This window comes from Bubalus kerabau, chromosome 9, assembly GCF_029407905.1.
Source record: "Bubalus kerabau isolate K-KA32 ecotype Philippines breed swamp buffalo chromosome 9, PCC_UOA_SB_1v2, whole genome shotgun sequence".
NCBI classification, from domain to species: Eukaryota; Metazoa; Chordata; class Mammalia; order Artiodactyla; family Bovidae; genus Bubalus; species Bubalus kerabau.
Window position 1 is genome coordinate 30,717,372 of NC_073632.1, and position 20,205 is coordinate 30,737,576.

At 37.2% G+C, this 20,205-nt stretch overlaps 1 protein-coding gene across 13 annotated transcripts in view; it reads right to left on the minus strand.

Annotated features, from left to right (window-relative positions):
* UBE3D (ubiquitin protein ligase E3D) overlaps positions 1–20,205 on the minus strand; it is a 232,181-nt gene that overhangs the window by 137,233 nt on the left and 74,743 nt on the right. For 12 of the 13 annotated variants that reach the window (XR_008698030.1, XR_008698031.1, XR_008698028.1 and 9 more), the window contains one exon: positions 477–615. Coding sequence is in view for 9 of the 13 variants with exons in the window: in XM_055534891.1 (XP_055390866.1) it covers positions 477–615 (139 nt within the window). In the remaining 4 variants the exon portion in view is untranslated. Of the gene's footprint in view, positions 1–476; positions 616–20,205 lie in introns of those variants that run through there. The other variant, XR_008698032.1, reaches the window with a different exon arrangement.

Below are 20,205 nucleotides of genomic sequence, written 5' to 3' on the forward strand. Positions count from 1 at the left end.
CACAGATAAATCTTAGAGGAGGGAAGGACTGGGACAGAGGAAAAGAGAGTGGGCAGAACATGATCACTGTTAATCCTCCATTCAGCAATGCGACTGCAAGCTAAAAGCAGACGACACTAATGATGGCTGAAAATCCTTTTTCTAGGGCAAAGCTGGGAAAGGGAAGTAGCATTCGCAAGTGTCTCTGCTGAATGTTCTTGCCTTTTCTCTTGGAGGCAGGAAAGACGGAGATAAAGAGAAACAATCCTGGGGTTAGGGAGATATGGGTTTGGCCACTACTCGACAATTACCTTATCAGTTTTGAGGTTCCATTTGTCCATTTACTTAGAATGAATCAGAGAAGGCAATACTTGCATTATGTTTATGATCATGTGAAAATGTAGCTTTCCATGGGCTGTTCCTATGAAAGTCAGGATCCTTAAAACACAATGACAAGTCAAACTGAGAAATGACACCCTCAAGGAACCAGTCCTTACCTGGAAAGAATTCATACAGCGGAGGGATGGAGGCAGTGTGGCATTACTCTTCGACAGTATCAACAGCAGCTCCAGGCAGGTTGTAGAGGGCAGGGTGAGGGAGTGTACGCTGATGTCATTTTCCCACAAGCTGGAGAGCCTGAAACACACAGATTTGTGCAACTTCATCATTCCATTCAGCCAGAAGTATTTCAAAAATCTGATATAAGGAGAAAACTTTCTCTGTGGGAGAGAAAGAGCAATGTACAAGAAACAGAAATAAAACGGTTATACTAAAAATTCAGAGAACATGAACAAGGCATTCTTCTAGTGCTTCTGATATAAAACAAATGAATAAGGCAATTTTTTTCACGTCAACATCTCATACTCAAAGGTGAAGAGTCATATGAAATGCAGTCTTATTTGTGAGGGATCTATGCAGGGGGTGCTAATATAACACACTGAATGCTTCCTTTGTTCTATATCCTGTCTCACATGCAGTATCTTGTTCAACCCCCAGATGCTACGATGTGGAGCAATTGTTATCCCATCCTCCAGATGTAGAAATTGTTTCTGACCTCGATATGCCTTATGAAATATCTAGTTCTGCTTTTTTCAAATACTTAAAATGTGACAGAATCCTTTTATTAAAAAAGCTTGTAAAAGCCCTGTTCGTAATGCAAACAAGAGCAAAGCTGCTCTGTTGGAAGGGGAAAGGTCGGCAGGAGGCCTCACTTCATCTGCCACAGAGGCCCATGGAGCAGCTTTGCTACTCCCTGTGGAACTTACTCGAAATTCCTCTCACAGCAACATGAGGGAACTGAGGGCTAGAAAAGCAAAGAGACTTGTCTGAAATGAGGCAGATGTTTAGAAAATACTATGGCTGGCTCTGGATCCTGTTTTCCTAACTTCAGAATCAGAAGGTGTTCTCTATGGTCCTTGAATCCGGGACCCCCATCTAGTGCTTAAGCAAAGGGAAAATCAGGAAAGCATTAGGAGAAAACAACACAGTAACAAGAGTGTGAGTCTTACTCTTATCAACTCTTCTATTTACTCAAGTATTTCCTGCCTGAGCCCCTAACCAAAGTGTCTCTTATCACTGTCTTAATTTTTAAAGAGAAACGTATGTATATATTAAATAAATATATTTCTCTTTATATATACACACGCACACATACATATATATATATATATGTATGTATTTGCCCTTCTCTAAACCTCTCTCTGTAAAGGTACCTTTAACGAAATCAATGGTGAATTCTGGAAGTTGAAAGAGCATCCGTGGTTGAGGGCATACAGGGTTAACGCTTTATGTGACAAGTCACAGCAGATGGTTTAGCTATATGGTCCACAGGTTATTAGGCTGATGCATTGTTGATGTGTGGTGGGGAGTTAACTCTTCTCTGAAGCATCTGTCTACTAGCAGGACTGGAATACAACACTGTCCACTTTCCTAAAAAATGGCTGTTTCAGCAAGCTGAGTGCCTTTTCTGTGTTTTAAAAATTACGATTTTATATTTAATGGCTGTGTTATTCTTTCCACTTTTACTAATCATATAACATTCCCATATTTCACAGGAAATAAAAATCTTGCTGTCTCTGGTAAAAGCCCAATGTCATACTAATGCAGTGGCTTGCAGCTCAACCTCTCCTCCACCCTCCTTAGGCTCCATAAACCACACTGTTCCTTTTCATTCCCTGAACTGATTTATACTACACATCCTGTGTCTTGCTCATACAGTCTTCTGAACCTGGAAGGTTGTTATCTTTCCTGGTGAACTTCTGTTCACCCTGCAAGATCCACTTAAGTATCACTTCCTTGGGGACGTCCTCCTTTTTCCCTTATGAGAATTAACTACTTGCTTCACTCCACACTTGTACCTATTACAACACTTCACCACCACCCTCCCTGCATTCTTATCTGGGATGTGTCTACATCTTGGATTGATCCTAAATCAGACATGGAAACCACGGCCTGTGGATTTCTCTAATTCTGCAGCTAGTGTGGAAATAAAGATTAGTGTTGTTTTTCCTCAGACACACCCAGGTATTGACTTTTTGCTGGCTAAAAGCAATAGCAATTTTTCACTTTTATTGTATATTCAATAAACAACTTAAGTTTTTAGAATCTATACCCCCTGGCCCATCACCCACAACAGGTCGTTTTATTCTTGAGTTGAAAGGAAGCAGTGGCACCTGCTTTTCATTGTTGTGTTGTGGTTGGTGATGTGCCTGCCTCCCGCTCTGAGAGACAGAAATGTCCTTGGAGCAGGGGAAAATCTGTCTGCTCTTTGAGACCTTAGTGCCTCACACATTATGAGCCTTCCATCTGTGTTAGTTGAATGAATAAACCAGTGGGTCCTTTGGTATAAAGTGTTTAGAGGTTTTGACCCTTTTTTTTTTGAGGGGTAGTGATAGTGGGGACCTTAAAGTATATACAGTAAACAGATATTTAAAAGGGAATCATTTTTATAGAAAGCAATTTTTTCATAATTTTCTAAATTTTGACTTTTCTTAGTCCATTGTTGTCACAGGGCTGTTTTACTTCTGTTTCTAAGCCAGGATTAGCTTTCTACAGTTCTTGTGGTGATAGCTTTTTGAAACTTGCTATCCGCACAGGAGATAGGAGAAAATAGCCATTACCTTGTTTAATCATAGTATTAAAGAACTACTCCTGTACTATAAATAGGTTTTTGCCAAGTGTGGGTATTTCTGTTCCTTTTTGTAAATCCATGACATTTCTGTTTAATTCAGCAGTTTTTCATCAGGCAGGATCTGGTGACACTTTGCACCTGGCTAGAGGAGAAGACGGGAGAAGGCAATGGCACCCCACTTCAGTACTCTTGCCTGGAAACTCCCATGGACAGAGAAGCCTGGTGGGCTGCAGTCCATGAGGTCACTGAGAGTTGGACACAACTGAGTGACTTCACTTTCACTTTTCATTTTCATGCATTGGAGAAGGAAATGGCAACCCACTCCAGTATTCTTGCCTGGAGAATCCTAGGGGCGGGGGAGCCTGGTGGGCTGCCGTTTCTGGGGTCACACAGAGTCGGACATGACTGAAGCGACTTAGCAGCAGCAGCAAAGCTATTTTTATCCTGAATTTTTTTTAAGTTTCTTGAAAGGGTCTTTGCTTTCTCTAAATTGGATCTCTTGCCTCAACAAGTAACTGCCTTGGAGCAGGAATGTCCCTTGGGGACTAATCTGCAAAACTTAACCCGGCTCATCCTGTAAGGGTGTCCCAAGATGAAGGGAAAACTGCCACTTGGACCAGGGCTGCTGTAGCTCAGAGTTAAGGCTCCTGCCAATCAGAGATCATCTTCATGCCACTTTCACTTTTCATCATTTTCCACTCCTCTTTTGCCAGTAATTATATTTGCAGGAGTAAAGGGAAATGGTGAATCACACAAATAAATTGTTTTAGAACAGAGTTAGCTTATGGTGAGAAAGTACTCTCTATATTTATGCTTAATTTGGACAGGTTTTAAGCCTTAGATTGCTTCTGAGTGCCGTCTCACCTGTGCCTACCCATTCAGAAGGCCAGGCACTCTCTTGTTGGTTGTTGTCTCTAACCTATAGCAGCCCTGAAAGGCAGACCCATTAAAGTTGAGGAAACCAAAGGTCAGAGAGTTTAAGTGATGGTCCAACATCACACAGCTAGTGGGTGATGGGACCAGGATTCACTCATGCAGGCCTGATTTCAGAGCCTGCTGTCTCCCCACGATGTCACACTGAGGACACCATAAGCACTGTATCCTCTCTAAGAAAACCATGAGTAGGACCAACGCCTGTTTCTTTTGTATGTGAACTCTTTAGTTGTAAAAGATACAGTTGAAAGCATCTTCACGTTTCTGTAGGAAGTTAGTTTATCGTTCTTAAGCTGCTGCTTTATTATACATATATTCTAAAATGTAAGAAAAGTGTACACCCGTGGTGGATTCATGTTGATGTATGGCAAAACCAATACAATATTGTAAAGTAATTAGCCTCCAATTAAAATAAATAAATTTAAATTTTTTAAAAAAAGGAAAAAAAAAAAAGAAAAGAAAAGTGGTAATATGGGCATAGGGAAAATAGCCATATGCCATGGTAAGTGAAAAGAGTTCTACAGTAAGAAAAAAGAAATCAAGAGGTAACACAATAAATATAAGTGGTTATTTCCATGAGAGGAATATAATAACCTGGGTTTTACATTTTCTTCTTTCTTATTTTCCAAGTGTTATTTTTTATAATCAGAAACAAGTTATGTTATGATGTTGATGTGATCTGTGGTACAGGAAAAAGAAATGTATTAATGCTGTTCTAAGGTGTCAACATACTGATAAATGGCTATGGTGTGATCCATCAAAGAGGACACTCAAATGGAAAATAAAATACATTAGTACTGTCTTGTCACCCACCAGCACGTGACCTTGGACAAGCCAAGTTTCCTCATGAGATCTTAGAGTTTACACATAATCTATCCAATGTATCCAGTCATCAAAATTTACACAAAAGGACACATTCAATCTCACAAATGATAATCATAGTGGAAAAAGACAGTAAGTTATACATATTGTTAGGTTGATGCAAAACACAGAACCAAAGATCAAATTGCTAACATCTGTTGGAACACAGAAAAAGCAAAAGAATTCCAGAAAAACGTCTACTTCTGTTTCATTGACTATGCTAAAGCCTTTGATTGTGTGGATCATAACAAACTGTGGAAACTTCTTCAAGAGATGGGAATACCAGATTACCTTACCTTCTTCTTGAGAAATCTGTATGCAGGACAAGAAGCAACAGTTAGAACCGGACATGGAACAACGGACTGGTTCCAAATTGGGAAAGGAAAATGTCAAGGCTATATACTGTCACCCTGCTTATTTAAATTATATGCAGAGTACAACATGCAAAATGCTGGACTGGATGAAGCACAAGCTGGAATCAAGACTGACAGAAGAAATATCAATAACCTCAGATATGCAGATAACATCACCCTTATGGCAGAAAGCAAAGAGGAACTAAAGAGTCTCTTGAAGAAAGTGAAAGAGGAACATGAAAAAGCTGGCTTAAAACTCAACATTCAAGAAACGAAGATCACGCCATCCAGTCCCATCACTTTATGGCAAATAGATGGGGAAACAATGGAAACAGTGAGAGACTTTATTTTTGGGGGCTCCAAAATCACTGCAGATGGTGACTGCAGCCATGAAATTAAAAGAGGCTTGCTCCTTGGAAGAAAAGCTATGACAAACATAGACAGCATATTAAAAAGCAGAGAGATTACTTTGCTGACAAAGGTCCATCTAGTCAAAGCTATGGTTTTTCTAGCAGTCATGTATGGATGTAATGGTAACCCACTCCAGTGTTCTTGCCTAGAGAGTCCCATGGATGGGGGAGCCTGGCAGGCTACAGTCCATGAGGCTGCAAAGAGTTGGACACGACTGAGCCACTAAACAATAACAATGATGTATGGATGTGAGAGTTGGACCATAAAGAAGGCTGAGCATGAAAGGACTGATGCTTTTGAACTGTGGTGTTGGAGAAGACTTTTGAGAGTCCCTTGGACTACAAGGAGATTAAACCAGTCAGGTCTAAAGGAAATCAATCCTGAATATTCATAGGAAGGACTGATGCTGAACCTGAAGCTCCAATACTTTGGCCACCTGATGGGAAGAGCTGACTCATTAGAAAAAAAGAGGCTGATGCTGCGAAAGATTGAAGGCAGGAAGAGAAGGGGACAACAGAGGATGAGATGGTTAGATGGCATCACTGACTCAATGGACACAAGTTTGGGTAAGCTCTGGGAGATGCTGAAGGACAGGGAAGCCTGGAGTGTTGCAATCTGTGGTGTTGTGAAGACTTGGACATGACTGAATGATTGAATAACAACAAAAAGTCATTGTGGTTTTGTATTGTTGAATTTTGCTGTTTGATATTGGAATACATTCTTAAATACATGAGGCTATGTTATATATCATTTTAATGAACATTTCTTGCTTTATGTTTTTTTGCTAATGGCATTGTTTACCATTGTTTATTTTATATTTATTTTAGACTATAGAAATGGTGTTAGACAAAAAGCAGACACAAGTGATTTTTTCTTTAATCCAGTTCAAAATTGGTCATAAAGCAGCAGAGACAACTCACAACATCAACAATACATTTGGCCCATGAACTGCTAATGAACATACAGTGCAGCAGTGGTTCAAGAAGTTTTGCAAAGGAGATGAGAGCCTTGAAGATAAGAAGTATAGTGGCCGGTCATTGGAAGTTGACAACGACCAACTGAGAGCTATCACTGAAGCTGATCCTCTTACAAATACACGAGAAGTTGCCGAAAAACTCAATGTTGATCATTCTATGGTCTTTTAGCATTTGAAACAAATGGCCAGGTGAAAAAGCCTGATAAGTGGGTGCCTCATGAGCTGACTGCAATCAAAAAAAAAAGTTTTTAAGTATTGTCTTCTCTTATCCTATGCAATAATAATGAACCATTTCTCAATCGGATTGTGAGATGCGAAGAAAAGTGGATTTATACAACAACCAGTGATGACCAGCTCAGTGACTGGACCAAGAAGCTCCAAACCACTTTCCAAAGCCAAACTTGCACCAAAAAAAGGTCATGGCCACTGGTGGTCTGCTGCCTGTCTGATCCACTACAGCTTTCTGAATCCTGCCAAAACCATTACATCTGAAAAGTATGGTCCACAGATCGATGAGATGCACCAAAAACTGCAATGTCTGCAGCTGTCATTGATCAAGAACTGGCCCAATTCTTCTGCATGACAATACCTGACCTCAGGTCGCACAATCAACACTTCAAAGGTTAAATGAATTGGGCTATGAAGTTTTGCCTCATCTGCCATATTCACCTGACCTCTTGCCAACTGACTACTACTTTCTTCAAGCATCTCAACAACTTTTTGCAGAGAAAATGCTTCCACAACCAGCAGGAGGCAAAAGAAACGCTTTCCTCGAGTTTGCTGAATCCTGAAGCACGAATTTTTATGCTACAAAAATAAACTTACTTCTCATTGGCAAAAATGTGTTGACTGTAATGGTTCCTATTTTGATTAATAAAGATGTGTTTGAGCCAAGTTATAATGATTTAAAATTCAGTCAGAAACCTCTAATACTTTTGTACCAACCTCAAAGTTATTAATGTTTCTACACAATTACAAATATTTGTGTGTTTTGTAAATCCAAAATTTACCTTTTTAGTCTAATCTTAAATTATTCTGTGATTTAACAATTTTTATCCCTACTGAAGCTCAGAAAGGTGAAGAATGTTGTCCTGGTCACACAGTCAGTGATGGAAAAGAAACTCAAGCATGTTTCTCTCTGTCTAAATTTCATTCTTCTTTTATTATATCTTAAACAAGTCAAAAGCATACTAGATATTTTTAAAAAAAATTCTACACACACACACACACAAAACTGAGAAATCCAAAGGCATATAACAGGATAAATTTTAGATATCTTAGAACATGTCATTTTTTAGTAATTTGAACAGTCTTATTTTTTAAATCAGACAATCCAGCTGGAACTAATATGGCTCAAATTCCTAATATTCATCCTGTCCTCCTCCTCTCACCTCCACTCTGCATTATACACTTTATTGGGCCAGGACTTATTTTTTAATGTTAAGATTTACATATTTTCTTTATAATTTTAATTGTATAAAGTATTCCTTTAATCATATGAAACATTACATCCGTGAATAAAGAGAGAAAGTACTACATGAAAAATGAAAATAGTTGTTAGAAAGTTAGAACTAGTTGTTTAAAAAGTTAGAACTACAAGTAACTTTTCTCCAAAACTTGAGTTAATGTTTTCACTTGTTGTTTTTTTTTTTTTAATTTAGGAAGAAAAGAGATCAAGAAGGAAAGAGGAAGAAAATTCAGTTTATCTTAAACCAACTATCAAACACATTATGTGTTATTTAGGGTTAAATAACACATAACATTGTTTGTGTTAACATTGATTAAGCCAAAGATAATACTTCAGCTCAAATATCAATACAAATTCTATTAATGATAGCAACATTTAAGAAACAGGATTATAATAATCCAGAATTATTTCTGGTATTTCCTACAAAGATATCATAAACCTCAATCATGTTAGACCTATAAAATCAACAAGATACTTCAAATGGAATAATGAACTAAAAATCAACTGAAACTTATTTCAATTTAAACTTGTGATTTTTAAAGTACTGGGAGAGAGCAAGTTTTCCTAGGAGACCAGAGCTGTCAACCAGGTAACCTTAGTCTAAGAGATCAAATGCAAGCAGAGGACACACCATCCTTATTTCCAAACTTTCGCCTTGCCAAAATTCCCTAGAGAAGAAACGGTGGCCTATCTATTTTTAAAGAGGCAATGAGAAGGCAGAAAAAAGTCACCTCTAATAAAAATAGTGAAATTGAGACTGAATCAGACACCAATCAATATTAAGAAAAGAACCTGAGAAAATAGAAAGGTGATATATAGTCTTCTAGGAAACATAGGTCATTTAATGTAACAAAGGCAAAAACGACAAAATAGAGATGATATAGTGGAAACAGTGTCAGACTTTATTTTTGGGGGCTCCAAAATCACTGCAGATGGTGATTGCAGCCATGAAATTAAAAGACCCTTACTCCTTGGAAGGAAAGTTATGACCAACCTAGATAGCATATTGAAAAGCAGAGATATTACTTTGCCAACAAAGGTCCGTCTAGTCAAGGCTATGGTATTTCCAGTGGTCATGTATGGATGTGAGAGTTGGACTGTGAAGAAAGATGAGCGCCGAAGAATTGATGCTTTTGAACTGTGGTGTTGGAGAAGACTCTTGAGAGTCCCTTGGACTGCAAGGAGATCCAACAAGTCCATCCTAAAGGAGATCAGTCCTGGGTGTTCACTGGACGGACTGATGCTGAAGCTGAAACTCCAGGACTTTGGCCACCTCATGCAAAGAGCTGACTCATTGGAAAAGACTCTGATGCTGGGAGGGATTGGGGGCAGGAGGAGAAGGGGACGACAGAGGATGAGATGGATGGATGGTATCACCGACTCAATGGACATGAGTTTGAGTGAACTCTGGGAGTTGGTGATGGACAGGGAGGCCTGGCGTGCTGTGATTCATGCATGGGGTGAGCAAAGGATCAGACATGACTAAGCAACTGAACTGAACTGAATACCTCTACCAAAAATTACAATTATATCACGAGTCCAACATACTGTATGGTATAAAAGAGCTCAACTTGAAAATATTTAATCTCATGTTTCTCATATTTTAGTAGTTGATTTGGACGCTTCTGTCCTAAAAAAGATTTAAAAATAGACAATTAATGAAGTTGAAATATAATATTGTTTATATCTGTAGATTCTTAAAGTTCAATTTTAAAGCTATAACAATGATAGTCTCATTAATGTAAGCACTCAAGATATTAAATCAGGCAAATGATCAAAACTTGGTGCTAGAATCATTAAAAAAAATACTACCATTTAAAACATAATTTGAACAAAAAATAAAAATTTTAAAAATTCTTATATATTATCAAGAATACAAAATTCTGAAACAACGAAATATGCTGGCATAAAACTCCACCATATTTAAATATTTTAAAAGTACTAATTTCTAAAAATAGAACCTGAAAAATGTACATACCAACAACTGTTTATAAATTTCAAAATAAGGTTCATTAAGTAATGAACAGTATTTCTTCGAAATTACAGTGTTTTCTTCGAAAATCATAGAAAAAAAATGAGCTTTTAAAAGTCAAAAATGTCAACACAATTCTTCAATTTTCTTTTAATTAAAAGGGCTCCAGAGAGAAGAGATTTTGGTACACAATTCCTAAAAGCTATGGCTTTCAAACTTTGCTCCTAAGACCTACAAGCTTGTCAAGAGAGAAATACAGACTTCTTATATGCGGAGAAATGGTCCTGCTTAAACAAGATACCAACAAAGCAATCTCAAAATTAAGTGTATTAATTCATGTCAAGAGATTTTGCTTTTTTATAAATGCCTGTAATACTGTAAGATACCAGTTGTTGAGAACACACAACTGGCATTATCCTTATCACTGAAGAAGAGAACTGACTCTATAAACATGCCTGCCAGAAATGTCCTAATTAGAAGTAATATCATTAAAGATGTCTTAATTTGAAGAAGTTCATCTAAAGAGGCCAGCTCTTCCTTCTGTTTGTTTTTTTTTTTAAACTTTCTGTCGTAGAAATGTCAAGTATACAAAAGGATATCTGGAAGAAAACAAATTTAAAAATCTTATGCCATACTCAGAATTAAAGTCAAGATATACTAATGGCATAGGCGTAAAACACAAATCAATAAAAAAGAATCTTTCCAGAAAAATCTAAGAAATTACACCAAACTCATAAACCATAAGGGATTTATATTTTTTAAAGTGGTATTGTTAATGAACAAAAAAAATCTTTAAAAGTTAACAGGCAGAAGGCTTAAACTGTTGTGATACAAAGAACTATTATATATTTATAAAAGGAGAACAAAAAATGCAAACTCATTTTTTAAAATGCTTGCAAGTAGTGCTTTCTAAACCATTTAAAGGTCACAGGTCTACACAATATGATTAAAACTATGGACTCTCTCCCTACAACAGTGTTCACTTATACAAAGAGAACTTTGCACAGAATTTTGAGTGTTTCTCAGACCACCTAATTCCCCAAGTCCAATGACCTCCTTTAATAATCATGAAATCATACAACATATGGCCTTTTTTTTTTTTTTTTTTCTGGCTTCTTTCACTTAGCATGTTTTTAAGATTCATGGACCTGAGAATAAGAATCACCATTTTTTAGGTTAAAGTCTGATTTCTAATTTACCGTTTTTGATAAAATACTTCAAAAGTTTCACTAATATTTGTGTTAGCATATCTTAATGAGTATAACCATTTAGAAAAAAAAATTTAATAGCAATACAAAGGTATGGTGAATATAAAAATATTGCCATCCTCTGAACAAATTTATACTATAATGAGAAATTATTTGTGAACGTTAAAATGAGGGAAGCTTGCATTTTTAAGTCTAGAAAATAGAAAGATAGCAATACAATGTTTCTTGACGGTCAAACCAAAAAAGCTTATATTTAATTCATTTTAAAATAACAAAAATATCGATTCATTTCAATATTTGGCAAAACAAATACAATATTGTAAAGTTTAAAAATAAAATAAAATATATTAATTAAAAAAATAAAATAACAAAAATATTTCATTTATAACTAAAGTACTTTTTATTATAGTTTTTAATTTAATTTTTATTTTCTATTGGGGTATAGTTTATTTTGGGAGAAGGCAATGGCACCCCGCTCCAGTACTATTGCCAGGAAAATCCCATGGATGGAGGAGCCTGGTAGGCTGCAGTCCATGGGGTCGCTAAGAGTCAGACATGACTGAGCAACTTCACTTTCACTTTCCACTTTCATGCATTGGAGAAGGAAATGGCAACCCACTCCAGTGTTCTTGCCTGGAGAATCCCATGGATGGAGAAGCCTGGTAGGCTGCAGTCCATGCGGTCACACAGAGTCGGACATGACTGAAGCGACTTAAGAGCAGCAGCATAGTTTATTTATAATGTATTAATTTCAGGTGTACAGCAAAGTGGTACAGTTATACATATACATATATTCATTCTTTTTCAGATTCTCTTCCTACTTAGATTATTATAGAATATTGAGTAGAATTCCCTGTGCTACACAGTAGGTCCTTGTTGATTATCTATTTCAAATTGTAGTGTGTTAATGTTAAATTCAAACTCATATTTATCCCCCCTACCCCACACCTTTCCCCTTTGGTAACCATAAGTTGTTTTCAAAGTCTGTGAATCTGTTTTTATTTTGTAAATAAATTCATTCTTATCATCTTTTTATATTCCACATACAAGTGACATCATATGATGTGTCTGACTTTTTCTGACTTAACTTCGCTAAGCAAGAAGAGATAAGAAAGCCTTCCTCAGCGATCAATCCAAAGAAAGAGAGGAAAACAACAGAATGGAAAGACTAGAAATCTCTTCAAGAAAATTAGAGATACCAAGGGAACATTTCATGCAAAGATGGGCTTGATAAAGGACAGAAATGGTATGGACCTAACAGAAGCAGAAGATATTAAGAAGAGGTGGCAAGACTACACAGAAGAACTATACAAAAAAGATCTTCACGACTAAGATAATCACGATGGTGTGATCACTCACCTAGAGCCAGACATCCTGGAATGTGAAGTGAAATGGGCCTTAGAAAGCATCACTACGAACAAAGCTAGTGGAGGTGACGGAATTCCAGTTGAGCTATTTCAAATCCTGAAAGATGATGCTGCGAAAGTGCTGCGCTCAATATGCCAGCAAATTTGGAAAACTCAGCAGTGGCCACAGGACTGGAAAAGGCCAGTTTTCATTCCAATCCCAAAGAAAGGCAATGCCAAAGAATGCTCAAACTACCGCACAATTACACTCATCTCACATGCTAGTAAAGCAATGCTCAAAATTCTCCAAGCCAGGCTTCAGCAATACATGAACTGTGAACTTCCAGATGTTTAAGCTGGTTTTAGAAAAGGCAGAGGAACCAGAGATCAAATTGCCAACATCTGCTGGATCATCGAAAAAGCAAGAGAGTTCCAGAAAAACATCTATTTCTGCTTTATTGACTATGCCAAAGCCTTTGACTATGTGGATCACAATAAACTGTGGAAAATTTTTCAAGAGATGGGAATATCAGACCACCTGACCTGCCTCTTGAGAAACCTATATGCAGGTCAGGAAGCAACAGTTAGAACTGGACATGGAACAACTGACTGGTTCCAAATAGGAAAAGGAGTACGTCAAGGCTGTATACTGTTACCCTGCTTATTTAATTTCTATGCAGAGTACATCATGAGAAACGCTGGGCTGGAAGAAGCACAAGCTGGAATCAAGATTGCCAGGAGAAATATCAATAATCTCAGATGTGCAGAAGACACCACCCTTATGGCAGAAAGTGAAGAGGAACTCAAAAGCCTCTTGATGAAAGTGAAAGAGGAGAGTGAAAAAGTTGGCTTAAAGCTCAACATTCAGAAAACGAAGATCATGGCATCTGGTCCCATTACTTCATGGGAAACAGATGGGGAAACAGTGGAAACAGTGTCAGACTTTATTTTTTGGGCTCCAAAATCACTGCAGATGGTGATTGCAGCCATGAAATTAAAAGGCGCTTACTCCTTGGAAGAAAAGTTATGACCAACTTAGATAGCGTATTGAAAAGCAAAGACATTACTTTGCCAACAAAGGTCCATCTAGTCAAGGCTATGGTTTTTCCTGTGGTCATGTATGGATGTGAGAGTTTGACTTTGAAGAAAGCTGAGCGCTGAAGAATTGATGCTTTTGAACTGTGGTGTTGGAGAAGACTCTTGAGAGTCCCTTGGACTGCAAGGAGAGCCAACCAGTCCATTCTGAAGGAGATCAGCCCTGGGATATCTTTGGACGGAATGATGCTGAAGCTGAAACTCCAGTAGTTTGGCCACCTCATGCGAAGAGTTGACTCATTGGAAAAGACTCTGATGCTGGGAGGGATTGGGGGCAGGAGGAAAAAGGGATGACAGAGGATGACATGGCTGGATGGCATCACTGACTCGATGGACATGAGTCTGGGTGAACTCCGGGAGTTGGTGATGGACAGGGAGGCCTGGCATCCTGCGCTTCATGGGGTCACAAAGAGTCGGACACGACTGAGTGACTCAACTGAACTTCGCTTAGTATGATAATCTCTAAGTCCATCCATTTTGCTGCAAATAGCATTATTTCATTATTTTTTATGTCTGAATAATATTTCATTGTATTAATACATAGGTATCACATCTTCTCTATCCAATCTCCAGTCAATGGACATGTAGATTGCGTCCATGTCAGTGTTGTATTGAACACTGGGGTGCATGTATCCTTTCAAATTAAGGTCTTCTCTGGATATATGCCCAGAAGTAGGATGGCTGGGTCATAAGGTAGTTCTATTTTTAGCTTTTTAAGGAACCTCCATACTGTTCTCCATAGTTGCTGTACGAATTTACATTCCCACCAACAGTGTAGTAGGGCTCCCTCTTCTCCACACCATTCTCAGCATTTATTGCTTGCAGACCTTTGGATGATGGTCATTTTGACTGGTGTGAGGTGATACTTCCTTGTAGTTTTGATTTACCTTTCTCTAATAATGAACACTGGGAAAGACCCTGATGCTGGGAAAGATTGAAGTCAGGAGGAGAAGGGGACGACAGAGGATGAGATGGGTGGATGACATCACTGACTGAATGGCCATGAGTTTGAGTAGGCTCTGGGAGTTTGTAATGGATAGGGAAGCCTGGCGTGCTGCAGTCCATGCAGTTGCAAAGTTGGACATGACTGAGTAACTGAACTGAAGTGAATAATGAGCAATGCTGAACATCTTTTCATGTGCTTTTTGACCATCTTGTGTCTTCTCTGGAGAAGTGGCTATTTAGATCTCCAGCCCATTTTTTGATTGGGTTGTTTTCTGGATATTGAGCTGCATGAGCTCTTGTACATTTTGAAGATATCATAATCCCTTGTCAATAGCTTTGTTTGCAAATATTTTCTCTCATTTTTTGGGTCATCTTTCCATTTTGTTTATGGTTTCCTTTAATGTGCAAAAGCTTTTAAGTTTAATTAGGTCCCATTTGTTTATTGTTGGGTTTTTTGGTTACATTATTGATATAAACATTCAAAACCTAAAAACTTGCTTTAGTTAGTGAAAGAAACATGTATTTTCAGTGGAAGTATACTTTTGGTACCAAAGTTCATCTCCTATTAACATCCCAGGCATCATCTTCAATTCTGCTTTCTAATATTTATAACACTACGTTTTAGAAACTAGCAAAAATAAGTCACTACTTCAGAATATGAAACCCTCCAAAATCAGGACCTAAGTGATGACTGCTAATCTACACTGATATGGAAAGATAGTCACAATGTTTTCACAAGTTAAAACACACACACACACATACACACACACACACACACACACACACACAGAAGTAAAATAAAGAAAAATTCATATCGTTAAAATTAATTTCTGTAAAACAAAATCTTTTAACATATCTTTTTGTGTATATATACATAAAGAGATATGTACAAGGAAGAGTGCCAAAAATGTTAATAGCAGTTTCCTATGCAGACTGAAATTATAAGAATTCTGCTTGCTTTCTTAAACTGTATTTTCCTGTATTGTTTTAAATGTTTACAATGCAAATGACTATTTTGATGATCCTATAAAAAGTTAAAGCTATTTTCACTTTGAAAATACATGAAACTTCTCTTTGAATGTTTACAATAGGTGTTAACATTATATGAAGATATAGTTTTTAATGCAAGAAATCAAGAAAATCATCTTACAAGTACTTTAAATCTTTAAAAATTTACTGAAACTAACTTAATCAGTGGTCTTTTCCATGAAAAAAAGTACTCAAGATGGTAAATTTAGAATCCAAGATTTTCATCATTGTCAGCGTCACTCAAGTTATTCTAGATATAAAAAATTGTGATTTTTACAAACTGACATATTTGGTGGTTGCTGTTAATAGCACTTTGTTTAGATAACAACAACAAAAAACACACAAGTGATACTACTTGAGGTGACCTGAATAGATATATTATTAGGAGACAATAAAGAGATGTTAATAAAACTAGGGAGACTTCTTTTAAGTGCCACAGGAAAAAAGGTTGCATGAAAGGAACATAAGGCAAAATTATTTCAGGTAATTCCCATGAAGTCAGAACAAGGTAAAAGTCTGTATTATTTGCTTTTGTACTTTGCCAAAATAAACAAGGGAGTGTGGCTTCTTTGGAAAGTCAGTGTTCAACCCACCATCCATTCGTCTTTTAGTTACTTCCAATAAAATTATATTAACAGCCAATCTGCCTGGTGCTATGATCCCATTAGGTCATGTAACCAAAGCAGAGCCAGCCTAAGTCTAATCAGACCAAACAGCTGTTTTAACAGTTGGATTTCTCCAAAATTAAAATATTCTATTCCTGACAGTGCCTAGCAACTCAACTGTTACAACAGCTGCTCAAATTGAAGAGTTAAAACCAAGTGTACATACAGTCTTCTTCCCATTTGCAACTGCTTTGAGATTAAGTTTCTAAACTGAAGTTGATTTTGACATTTTCCCAACCTGTTTAAAGTTTTATGCTTGTACTGTATCTACCTCTGGCCTTCAGCCAACATTCCTGCCATCAGCATCTCTCTCAGTGTTTGCCCTCTGTCTCCTCTATGCTCTGCATCATAATTGCCAGCTGGTAGTTTGGTGCTTCCCTCATTAGAAATATTATCTGTGTGCTTCACACCCTTATTCTTTCTTCTCTGTACTGTCTCAGAATCAGAGGTGGAAACTCAGAAGTTCCCAGATTCCACTAAGTGAAATACTACTTCCAATGACTTACATTAGTACTCTTAAGGTTAATTGTTGAGCTAATACCCTTAAAAAACAATTCACAAATGCTCACTGGTAAGAAGTTCTCATTTTTGATCTCATATGTCTTTAAAACTCCGCATTTGTCGCCATGATTTCACTCAGACGTGTCTGTTTGTTCAATTCTTTATACTCACCCTGTAACACAGAAACCTATCCACCAACAATCATATTATCAACAATAAGTTTTATCTGTCGATCCATCTCTCAACTTCACCTTTTTATCCACACATTCATCCATTTATCCACTCACCTTCTCGTCTTAAAATTTCTGCAAGCTGGGCTGAACACACCCAAGCTAAATTGACTGTGCTAAGTTCTTAAAGGCTGCAAAAGATCTTGTCCCTGATTTTGTTAACATTTGCTCTCTACCCTCACAAGGTCCTTACTCCCCATAATTGTACCCCATCACAGATAATTTAAAATCTTAACTCTCAGGGTCTAAAAATAGATTCACTGCAGGACCCAGACTCATCAAACCAGCACATACCTACAAAGAAGCTGAACACGTTTTAAGACTGCAAAATTTTTCCTGCGGCAGCTTCGGCTCTTCTGCTGGGTTATGTACAGAGCGATTTGGGCACATTAATCTTACAAACATTATCCTTTTCATGGCCCTCTTCTCAGCAGGGAAGAGAGAAGTCAAAAACTTTAACAAGTACAGATGCCATAAGTGAAAAATGCCCACAGACCTTGTATCAAGTAATACTGTCCTGGGGCAACTCAACTCCAATGAGGCACCAGAGTGCTCTGGGAAACAGGACTCTCGGGCTGAAAGCCCTTTCGGTAAGTCATGCACACCCTAAATTACCAGCATAGTAGAGTTAAATTTTTGTTTTAATTAAAGGAGACCTTGAAACACTGGTTCTGATGTTATTATCCCCTTCCTATCATATCAGTGCTGAAGACACTAGCCCCAGAGTTTCTGTACTTTATTTTTGAATCAGTCTGCAGAACAGGATTCATTCTCCCAGCTTTCAGTATTGTTAGGATCAGTTTTGCTTTCCAGGGCTAAACATAGAAAAGTTTTCATTTTTAATAAGAGCTTAGATAAATAACCCTAAATCCCAATGGGCCTCGTTAAAGCAGCCTCATAAAAGTTTTACACTTGCATATGAGTTTGGGGGAAAAAAAAAAAAAAAACCTGTCTACCTAGTGGTTTGAGCTCCTGCTGACTTCTCTAGCCTTGGGGAAGTTATTGTTGAAATTCATATGTCTTGCTATTTCAGATGATTTAAAGCAGTCTATTATGATAAATCACCATGAAATACACCAAATGAAAGACACTGTTCAAACAAAAATCCCAATTTTAAATACATAAAATACACACAATGCACTCATCCGTGTGTTTAAATAGCATTAGGGTTCTGGTACGGTACTCATCTAACCACATATTTTATTCTCAGAGCCTATGATGCAAAAACACATTTTGTATGAGGTGATCTATTTTCCCTTTTTCTTTAGGAGGTCATTTCAACACATTCTGACTTAACCCTGGAGAATTAAAGTCTACGCAAGAAAGTTCCTATCAAACTGGAAAATAAATCAGTTGGAATAACAAGAACATAAGTAGTGGGCAATGTTAACATTTTATCACCTCCCTTCCAAGACCTAGAATGATCAAGACTGACATGGGATATATTTAAAAGGTGAGAGAATGATTGGAAACAGAACAGAATCTCATATGTTCAAACAATGAAACACCAGAAATGGCTGGTAAGTGCTTAATAAATATTTGTTGAACCAATTTTTAAAAATCATTTTTTGCCATTTTTATTCCATCATAGGACTATCCTCACTAGTACTGATACTTCTCAGACACTGGAATCAGAGATCAAGAATTTCAGCCTAACTCTAAATGTTTGTTCGATTTCAACAACAGAATCTCAAAATTAGAAACCTGAGAAGAATTAAACCCCCCTGCAATATTCCTAACATGTGACTGTATAGTCTTGGCTTGAATATCTCCCCAATTCTTTAAATTGAGTGAAATCTATGCTTCACAACCAGAGCCCTTCAGTAAATATCTAACCCTTTCTCCTGATTTTTCTCTAAGCTAAACATTCCCCATTTCCTTATATCATACAGATGAGTCTCATTACCATTCTAGTTTTTCAACTTGGTGACCATTTATTAAAATATCGCCACCATGATCTTCATCTTCAGAGCAGAATGAAAGTCTGCATAATATATCTTATGCTATCAAAATATTTCATGTATATCAGTTCATTCAATCTTCATAATAACATTCCAAAATTGGTTTCATTACATGAACTTTACAGACAAGTAGGCTGAAGTTCAAGAGTTTAAATGACATGCATATGACCTCACAAAAGAACCAAGACTCAGCTCCAGTTCCTCCAATTCCTGAGTGTTTCCATTACTCTTCTGAACCTCAGTCTTCTCAGCTATAAAATAGGGGTAATAATATTTGGCCTTTAAACGTCAAAGGTTTCTTGTGAATATCAAATAAGATAATATATGAAAAAAAGCATAAAAAGTAGGCTTTTATCACTGAAATCATTCATATGTAGATAAACTCTGCTCTTTCAAGTACTTAATTTATGAGTGAGAAAAGTTCAAGTCACAAATGATATAAATGTTACTGCTTTTGTTTTCAGAATTTAAAGCATATGGCAACTAAATGATCCAGGAGTTTTATGAGACTCAGTCCTTAAAGATATAGCAAAGTCACTCATCTTTTGGAGTTCTGAATTCAAAAAGAAAGCATTTTGCTGATCATTAAATACCAAAACAACAAACAACCCAATCAAAAAATGGGCAGAAGACCCAAGACATCTCTTCAAAAGACATAGAGATGAAAAGAGCCTCAAGATTGCTAATTATTAGAGAAATGCAAATCAAAAAAACAAAGAGATATTACCTCATGCCTGTCAGAAAGGCTATTATCAAAAACTCTACAAATAACAAATGCTGGAGAGGATGCAGAGAAAAGGGAACCCTCCTTCACTATTGGTGGGAATGCAACTTGGTACAGACACGATGGAAAACAGTATAGTTGGTTTCACAAAGAAACTAAAAATAGAACTACCATATGATCCAGCAATTCTACTCCTGGGTATGTATCTGGAAAAAAAACAAAAATACTAATTCAAAAAGATACATGCACCCCAATGTCCACAACAGCACTATTTACAATAACAAGGACATGGAAGCAACTCAAGAGCCCCTCAACAGCTAAATGGATAAAGATGCTGTATGCATGCATGCATGCTAAGCCACTTCAGTCATGTCCAACTCTTTGCAATTCTATGGACCATAGCCTGCCAGACTCCTCT